Source organism: Malurus melanocephalus, unplaced genomic scaffold (genome assembly GCF_030028575.1).
Source record: "Malurus melanocephalus ecotype Western Australia unplaced genomic scaffold, MMel_1.1 scaffold_775, whole genome shotgun sequence".
In the NCBI taxonomy this organism is placed as follows: domain Eukaryota; kingdom Metazoa; phylum Chordata; class Aves; order Passeriformes; family Maluridae; genus Malurus; species Malurus melanocephalus.
In genome coordinates, this window is record NW_026624007.1 from 125045 (window position 1) to 134887 (window position 9843).

Sequence of the window (9843 nt, forward strand, 5' to 3'; positions counted from 1 at the left end):
GCTTTCTGCTCCCCTGTGGGATGGAATTCCTTCCCTCTTCAGTTCCTGGCACCACAGGGTCTTCCCTGCTCATTCCAAATTGGGGCTGAATTTGTTCCCTGTTAAACTGGAGATTTATTGAACTTTTCTAACAATAGTTGTAAGATTTTCTGAAAGTTTTACTTAGGGAAAGGGCTCTGTGCCCACCCCCAAAAGCAAACCAGGAGGGCATACAAGGGGCGGGCAGGGTAAGAGGGTCAGGAGAACAGCCCAGCTGAGGGGATCTCTCTGCCCACAGCGCTTGGCCAACTCCAAGGCCCACACCTCGCGCTTCATCAGCGCCAACCTGCCCTGCAACAAGTTCAAGAACCGCCTGGTGAACATCATGCCCTACGAGAGCACGCGGGTGTGCCTGCAGCCCATCCGCGGCGTCGAGGGCTCCGACTACATCAACGCCAGCTTCATTGATGGCTATAGGTATGGTCTGATCACTGCACGGGGCCACAGGGAGATCCCCCACGCCCCCAGACCCAAATACAGCCTGCTGAGAGCATTTCCACTCCCCTGTGGTTGCAAATGATTGATCCCTAAAGTGGCATTTCCTCCAATCTCCTTCCTCAGCTGCAGGTCTGAGTGCAGAGCGTCAGCCAGGGGTGGGTTTTGCCATTGGGAAGTTTCTAAATATTTTATTGATTTGTGATTTGGGGACACTGCAATCCCCAAAGCTTCCCCCAGGGAGCTCCAGCTCTGGGAGCTGCCACCCTCCATGCATGGGTTTCCTCGAGCAGATTTTCCTCCTGTCCAGCTGCACCAGCAATGCTGCCTCAGCTGTGGCCCTGGGATAGGGGCAGCTCCATGCCTGGTGCTTGGATTCACCCCTTGGAAGTGATATTTAAGGAAAGCTTCACCACTGGCTCTTTACTTTTTTGCCCAYTGGCACCAAAGCCACCCCCACGCTTTAAACCCCATGCTGTTCCAGTCCTTCCCCAGCATTCCCATTTGCTCTCCCCCGTCTCCAGCCTTTCCCTGCCTTTCCCAAAGCTTCCCAAAGCCCAGGTGGGGCTGCCCCACTGACCCCTCCTTGCTTTGGTCTCCCCAGGCAGCAGAAAGCATACATCGCCACGCAGGGGCCGCTGGCGGAGACCACCGAGGATTTCTGGAGGATGCTCTGGGAGAACAACTCCACCATCGTGGTGATGCTGACCAAGCTGCGCGAGATGGGGCGGGTGAGAGTGGCACCTAAACCAGAAACAGGACAGAATTCAGAGAATTAAATCAGTTCCATTTATTGAAGGACCTTCAGGGCCATTCAGGGCAGTCCCACACCCACAATGGACAATGGCTCACGGGTTTTTCACCCTTTCTCACTTTTGTCCGTTTGCACATCGGGATTTGCTGAATCCTCCAATTGCAGCTGCAGCCAATGCAGTCAAAAACTCCAACTTGGCTCCCCCCAATTCTCTGTTCTTTCCATCTCTTGGGGCCTGGCCCAGGGAGGTGTCTTTGAGTTTGGGGCTGCAGAGGAATTGTTTTGTGTAAAAATGGGAGAGCAGGAGCTCAGCACTGTCTGTGGAGTCTGGAGTTAAACACTGGAGAATCCCAGCGTTACAGAGATACGGAAATAGAGAAATTAAATCCCAAAATATCAAGTGGGGGCTGAGGAGGGGCTGGGAGGGGAGCCCTGCAGGGTGAAGCTGACAGGACCTGTCTRTGCCCTGGCAGGAAAAGTGCCATCAATACTGGCCTGCGGAGCGCTCGGCACGGTACCAGTACTTCGTGGTGGATCCCATGGCCGAGTACAACATGCCCCAGTACATCCTGCGGGAGTTCAAGGTCACTGACGCCAGGGTAGGTGCTGGGATGGGGCAGGGAAAATGGGGGGGAAAGGGATGGGCAGCAAACTCAGGCTTTGGGGGGCTTGACTTCCAAAAAATGGCGGAGGTGTCCACGCTTCCTCTGGGGTTATCAGGGGGRAGCTTGTGGAATGTCCTGGTTRGAAAGGACCCRCAAGGATCGTGGTGTTCATCTCCTGGGGTTCAGGCTTTGCTCCCAGGACAGGAGGAGGCACCCTCAGGCTGTGCCAGGGGATGTTCAGGTTGGACATCAGCAGGAATTTCTTCATGGAAAGTGTGGCCAGGCAGTGCCCAGGGAGGTTTGGGGTCTGTGTTGTGGTGAGGAACAGAACACACACACAGATTGTGCTGAAATATTTGCTGTTACAAATTCAAAGTCGTTTCAAACCTCTCTCACAGCCACAAGTTGCTTTGTTAGAGACGTGCCTGGCTCTGGGTTTTAGTTGCAGCTTGTTCGAGGTGAAAGCAGAAAGTATTTCCCCCAAAAAGCTGATAAAAACCTTGCAAAGGTTTTCYCTGCACCCTGCAGAAAATGAGTGCCATTGTCACTCACGTTCAAAGGGACAAATCCACTCCAATAATCTTCGATTCAATGGTTTCTCATCCCRAGGAACATTTCAATACCTCCTCAGATTCCTGTGGCAAACACAACCCTCCCCCTCCCAGCACAGCCTCCTGCTTTTGAGGCTGCCAAAGTATTCCAGAACCTGATAATTCAATTTGCAAGGTTGAGGGAGGAGGATGCCTCATCAGTCCTCGTAGAACAAGATTTATCTTGCTGTCAGCTGTAATTCTGACACTGTGGCAACTCTTGGTGAAGATTGATGGAGAGGCCAACACCTCACCTTGAACGTTCCTCCGCTGAAGACTCCATCTGTGCTGTCTGCAGTGGTCAGAGCTCTCAGCACCTGCCAGGATATGGATCTGTGCTGACAGGCTGGCTCCAGGAGTGTCAGCTGCAGCTCCATCACCGTGGGGCTGGGTAATAAATACCTGTGCACTYGACCACAGTTGCCTCAACTTTCCATGCCCTTTAACAAACCAGAAAAATAAAAACAAGGAGGTTTTTTTTCCGCCTTTTCTGTTTGTTGTCGCAACTTGAGGGCGTTGAACTATTCCTGTTTTGTCCCCCAGGACGGTCAGTCACGGACAGTTCGTCAGTTCCAGTTCACTGACTGGCCAGAGCAAGGTGTGCCAAAATCGGGAGAAGGGTTCATCGACTTCATCGGGCAGGTACACAAGACCAAGGAGCAGTTTGGCCAGGACGGCCCCATCTCTGTCCACTGCAGGTAGGAACGTGGACACAACCTCGTCCATCTGGGGATGGGAATTAAAATCCCAATATCAGCCCCTCTTTCCCACCCCATCCTTGCAGGGAGATTTCAAACACTCAGTTCAAACTCATCTCCCTTTAGCGCTGGGCACTGCCCACGAGGCTTTTGAGCCTCTGTGTTTGGAGGAGAGGTGTGAAATGCTGGTACTCTGAAGGGCATGGGAACCTCAGTGTTATATACAGCATACCTATAGAATATCTGTAGTAGTTGACCTGCAAAATGAAAGTATTTTTTACCAATCTTAACCCAATTTACACCTCCAACCCTGCTGGGCGGTGTTTGCTGCTGGCAAGAATTGACCCTCCTTATCCACGGGCAGAGCAGGATGAGCCATTCTCCTTAAAATTTTTACATTTCTAAATCCCARTATTACCTATCAGGAATAACTTTCCCACTGAACGCTGTTTACCACCACCCAATGCTTTTAACTTTTTAAATTTCCCTTTCTCAGACATTTTTTGGGTCACACTTGGTTATTTCTGGGTATCTCCCCTGGAGGACTGACCCAGGCTCTCCACTTCCAACACGTTCACAGCTCAACCCTCAGCRTTTACAGGAACATTTGGACATTGTAGCTCACAATTCCCTGCTCATCTCCTCCCTTTCCTGCAGTGCTGGCGTGGGCAGGACCGGGGTGTTCATCACCCTGAGCATCGTCCTGGAGCGGATGCGCTACGAGGGGGTTGTAGATATTTTCCAGACGGTGAAGATGCTGCGAACACAACGACCTGCAATGGTGCAAACAGAGGTGAGGAGGAGGAGGAGGATCTGTCCTGAACCAGGAGCTGGGAAATGGGTTGAGTTGGGATGGGATGGGATCCATGGGATGGGATGGGTTGGGATCCATGGGATGGGTTGGGTTGGGTTGGAATGGAATCCATGGGTTGGGTTGGGTTGAGTTGGGTTGAGTTGAACTGGGATGGGATGGGATGGGATGGGTTGGGTTGAGCTGGGGAAGTTAGGTTGAGATGGGATGGGATGAGATTGGTTGGATTGGGATGGGTTCAGTTGGGTTGAGCTGGGATGTGATGGGTTGGGTTGGGTTGGGTTGAGTTGGGTTGTGATGGGATGGGATGGGTTGGGTTGGGTTGGGTTGGGTTGAATTGAGTTGAGTTGAGTTGAGTTGAGTTGAGTTGAGTTGAGTTGAGTTGAGTTGAGTTGAGTTGAGCTGGAATGTGCTGGGTTTAAAAGGATCTTCAGCCCATCTCCTTTCACTCCCTTCACCATCCCAGTTTGCTCCAAGCCCTGTCCATCCTGGCCTTGCTGACCATTACCAAACCCTCACCTGGGGTCACTCAGCAAGCCCAGGCTGCACTGCCGATTTTACCTAAGAACTACAAAATAAATCTTAAAAAAATAAAATTTTCTATTGCTAGAAAGTCCCTTAGAGATTTCATCCGAGGCTAAATCCTCTATTCTTAGAGAGAGCAAGAGAACAAGAATGGGGCTGTAGGGCTGACAGAGGAGTGGGAGATGTTCATTACCCAAGAGGCACAGATGCAAAGGGAAGAGCTGGAGCTCCCCTCTCCCAGGAATTCTCAGCTCTTTGGGAATCTCAGAGGTTCCTGCTCAGCTTTTTGCTGTCTGKAACACAGGACAGGGATCCATTCCCCTCTCTAACCCCTCTCCTCTTTCCTGTTGGCAGGATGAATACCAGTTCTGTTACCAGGCAGCTCTGGAGTATCTGGGAAGTTTTGATCACTATGCAACATAAAAAGCCATCGTTGTGCAGACTCTACCGACCACTTCAGTCCTGGAAGGCCTCTTCTGACCCAGGAGGAGCGCTCGAACTTACAAAACTGACTCAGAAGAAGTTTCCTTTTCATCTGGACAATGCATCGGGAGCAGGGGGGAGGATTGGAAGGAAAACCCCTCGGGGAACTCCATGTTGTAACCTGGCCCTGGCAGAGGCAGCTCGGGATGGGGCTGCTCTGAGCTGCCCCGGGAGCCTGGGGAGGACGGACGGACGGACGGACGGAYGGACGCGGCGAGACGGCTCCGACGGCTCCGACCACACCTCGGGAAATCGATTCTGCTGGAGAAGGGAAGGAAAACAAAACAAAACAAAAAAAAAAAMCGACTTTGGTTACATCATTAGAGTTCAGTTTCTTTACTAATCTAGTTGGCAGTCTTTAAAGGAAGTCACTTGCAGGATTGAAGGCGTTCTGGGAATGAGAAGGAGCTCAAATCTCGACASTTTTAGGGTAAACTTAGGGTCAGGAGTTCTTCTAGCTGGAGTCTTAATAACCTCAGTATCAGCATTGGGAGGATTCTGGGCTTGCAGGCACCTTGCAAACAGCATTCACGGGATGCCCCTGCCACGCCAGAGGTTTTATAGCTCTCACATTTTGAATACTTGGAACATTCCTCATTTCTTCGAATTCCAAAATTTATTTTTTAGGGTATTTCAAAGGGTAAAGAGAAAGAGCGGAAGAGTTACGACCCCCAGAGCTGGCTGTGGGGGGTGGCCCCCTCCCCTTGCTTGGGTTGGGGTCTCTGACTGCAAGGTCTGGGCCCCTTCCCAGCACATCTGGCTGTCCCTGGAGCAGGGTGGGATCCCCAAAAAAAGAAAGGCAGCCCCTTCCCCGGGCTCTTTGCACATTCACACCCCTCTCCCGAGCCGTGTCGCCCCGTTCCTGCCTGGGAGCACCTCCCTGCCAGCAGCACCTCCCCACCAGGAGCCCCAAAATCACCGGGAGGGGTTGATTTCCAGCACCCAGCTGGCTCCAGGGCCAGCCCCTCATCTCTGAACTCAGCAGCTCTCGGGAGCTCCTCTCAGGACCTCGCACAGCTCCCACTGTCCCCAACACACCCCAGCTGTAAAAGAACTGGGAAAGATCCAGGAAGGTGCATCCAATGGCAAATACTGTGAGTGGCTTTCTTTAAAGTAATCGATGTAACTGTAACAAGTGACATTACCTTTTTTTTTTTTTTTTTTTAATAGTGTTTTTTTTTTTTTTTTTTTTTTAAAAAAAAAAAAAAGAAAGACAAAGAATATCAGTCGATGAATTTAAAAAGAAAAATTTGCTTATTTGTTCATATTATGTTCAAAGACAGTCTATTTTTTCACTGTAGAAATGTTACGTGTAATGGCTGTGATATATAAAAATGCAGTGCAAATTGCTACTTCTACATATTGCTTTTCTACCATTTAAAAAGGTTTAACTTGCTCATGTAAGAACAAAACGTCCTTTCTGGATTTATTTTTTTTTAATTGTTTTTWWTWWTTTTKTKGGKTWTTTTTGTTCTCAGTCACAGACATATCCCACATCCCTGGARGGCTGGGGGAGCAGAAATGGGGTGGCAGTGCCAACTCCTTCCCCTTCAGCTGTGGCCGTGCAGGGTCAGGGCTGAACTGGGAGATCCAACACCACCAGTGGCTTTGGCTGACTGGAGACAGAGTTTTTTTTTGGATTTTGGACACCCATCAGATGTTTTTCCCATCCCAAATGTGATGCAGGTCCCAGCCCAAGCTGTCTCTGCAGCAATTTTCCTGCACGGGATATTTGGGAAAAACCACCCTGCCCCAAACTCTGCTCACCTCCACCCTTTTCCTTTTATTTTTTTTTTATTTTTCTAGAAGGGGTAATCATGGCCATCAAGTGCTGCCCAGAACCCCCCACACAACCCATTTCCTGTCTTAAACGGAGAAAAAAAAAAAAAAAAAAAAAAAAAGAAAAAAAAAAGAACTGACTGAAAGGCTTCTTCGAGATTTTACTTATTTGTGTGAAAGTTGCCCAAATTTCTAAGTATGTTGCAGCAAAATCTTACTGGACAAAGTTGGGGGGAGGGGGGAGGTTTTTTCCTTTGTATGAGAGCAAAGTGCTGTTGCTTTCACACTGTTATTTCAAACTGAAACAGTCAAGTGGTTTTCATACCACGGTGTATGTAGATATATTGACTTTGTATTAAAGGAAGATTGTCTGAACATGCTGCAGCCCTGTGTGTGTGGGAGGGGCAGGGCTGGGGCAGCTGCTCTGGGCACAGATTCATCCCAAACCCCAAATCCCAAATCCCAAATCCCAAATCCCAAATCTCAAATCCCAAATCCCAGATCTGTCCTGGTGCTGCCCAGGGCCAGGGAACAGTTGCTCTCCCCTCTGCTCTCCCTCTGCTCCTGCTAAAAATAGGCACCTGCATAAATTCAATGTGTGGCTGCAAAAAAACAGCTCTTTGGGGAGGTTTGGACCCAAAAATTCCTGATTTAGGGGAAGGCTGGTGGGGTTTGAAGGATGATGGAAGCAATAATTGGGGATCTGGGATCCTTCCCTGCCTCCCACAGCTCCCCCTCTCCCTGCTGAACAGACACCACCAGCAGCAGCTGGGCTCCAGCTGAAAGGAAAGAATAAAAAATTAATTTATTTATTAATTAATTAGCGAGTTCCCACCCAGCTGTGAGCTGAGATCTCAGGGAACGGCAGCGCCTCCGAAATTCTGTTACTCCAGGAGGGAGGAGAGTAGGGGAAGGAGCCAAACACACATCAAACAGCAACACCTTGATGSCACAAGGAAAAAAAAGAAAGGAATAAACCCCAAAAATCAGGTTTGTAACCAAATCTCGTGCGTGCCCCTCCGGGCAGATGGGGAATGGGAACAAATTTCGACTCCGTAATCGCGGCTCAAAGGGAATCGGCACCACAAGACACCGGCGGGCGCCTCGACAGCCTCACATTTGTGATTTTTGATGCTCCCTTTGTGGCACCATTGAAGAATTGAAAGGAAAAAAGTGATTTTTCTTCTTTCTGAGCTCTGTTTGTCAGCCTTCCCCTCCCTCCCTGCCTGTTCCCATCTCTCCGTTCCCATCGCCGCTCTCCGGGCTCTTTATTTTGGTGCCATCCTTTGCTGAGCTGGTGTGATCATCCCCTGGGTGGAAATGCAAAACCCTGGGAGAACTGAAATAAAAATTGAAATAAAAACTGAAATAAAAACTGAAACAAAAACTGAAATTAAAATTGAAATAAAAACTGAAATAAAAACTGAAATAAAAATTGAAATAAATAAAAACTGGATAAACGCCATGTGGAGCGCAGCGAGGTGAGCAACAAATGAATTGGAACGGCGGCTGGGACTGGGGAAATCCTTTAAAAAAATCCCAGCCAGCTCCACAGGAAGAAGTTAGGGGAGGAAATTCAGGGTGAAATCTTTTTTGTGGAATATCTTGAGCTGGAAGGGACCCATGGGATCATCCAGTCCAAGCCCTGGTCTTGCACAGACACCCCAAAATCCCTCCCTGTGCAAACACCCTGTGAGCTTTGGGAACGTGAACATTCCCTGGGCAATATTATTTCTGTATATGCATAACATAAATGACATATATGTATATGACAACATACATGATAACATAAATGATAGCACAACACAAATGATAACATAGATGATAACAAATGCTAACATTAATGATAAATGTTATATATGCATAACATAAATTATATATATGTATATATATGTATGATATATATCTTTTTATTTTTTTAATACAGTCAATATTATTTATATAAAATGAGATATAAATGTATACATATATATACATAACATAAATTATTTATACATGTGTATGTAACAAATGATAACATATTTGATAACATAATTGATAACATACATGGTAACATGATAACATGATAACACAAATGATAACCAAATGGCAACATGAATGATAACATAAATTATAACATTGTTGATAACATACATGATAACATACATGATAATATAAATGATAACATAATTGATAGCATAAATTATAACATAATTACTAACATAAATGATAACATACATGATAATATAAATGATAACATAAATGATAACATAAATTATAACATAATTAATAACATAAATGATAACAAAAATTATTCCAGCCCATCCCAGCTGCAAGGAGCAAATCAAACAGGAATTTTTTCTTGCTCCGAGCTCAGTCCCTCCAGGTTCCCTGTGCCAGACAGCGCCAGGCTGAGTGCTGGCATGAGCCTGGCTTTATTTTAATTAAACTCTCAGTGATGGCCCATTAATGCCCGATTGCAGCAGGGCCTGGGGAAGCTCTTGCCTGATCCCAGGCATTTTCCCCTCTCTGTCTCTCTCCTCTCTCTCTTTCTCTCGCAGTTGACAGCTTTGACAGTGAGTTTATCCGTGATGTGAGCAGGGGGAAGGAGTAAATCATGGCAGTGATGTTTTTACAGAACAGAGCTGTCACGGTGTGTTCACGGACCCCATTCCTGACAGGAGCGGGGTTAAGGCATGGACAGGGGTTTTACAAGGGACCTCAGAGCCCTCTCTTATTAAARATGAGAAGGACACGGAGAGCAAAGCCCAACCCATCCCTCCTGCTCAGGTTTTTCATGATGGATCATCCAAGACATGGTTCAGTACTTGTTCCAGSAGCAGCAGATCCAGCCTGGAGCATYCCTGGCCGGAATCAGAGCTGCTCCCACCTCCAGGATCCCCAGGACGAGCCCCTGTGCCTCACAGCCCCCTCCAGCATCCGTAAATCCCAAAGGGCTTCTCCTCATGGTTTATGCTGGTGGGGCTCATCCAGATCCCCACGGCCACCCCGGTGCTGCCCCATAAAGCTCAGAGCCTTCCCAGGGCCTTGAAGGGAACAGCTTTGTCCCAATTCCCCTTCACACCACCCTGGGCAAGGCCAGTTTGTGCCCCAGTGGGGATTTGCAGCCTCCTGGACCCCAAAT

At 48.2% G+C, this 9843-nt stretch overlaps 1 protein-coding gene across 1 annotated transcript in view; it reads left to right on the forward strand.

Moving 5' to 3' along the window:
* The window catches only part of LOC130584833 (receptor-type tyrosine-protein phosphatase S-like), a gene marked incomplete at its 5' end in the record, with an annotated part of 46584 nt that extends 40459 nt beyond the window's left edge, over positions 1–6125 (forward strand). Inside the window, 6 exons of the mRNA XM_057385062.1 lie at positions 167–456; positions 1079–1205; positions 1702–1827; positions 2967–3121; positions 3779–3914; positions 4812–6125. Of these exons, the coding sequence (XP_057241045.1) occupies positions 167–456; positions 1079–1205; positions 1702–1827; positions 2967–3121; positions 3779–3914; positions 4812–4880 (903 nt within the window). The remainder of the gene's footprint in view (positions 1–166; positions 457–1078; positions 1206–1701; positions 1828–2966; positions 3122–3778; positions 3915–4811) is intronic.
* Between the last annotated feature and the right edge of the window lie 3718 nt (positions 6126–9843).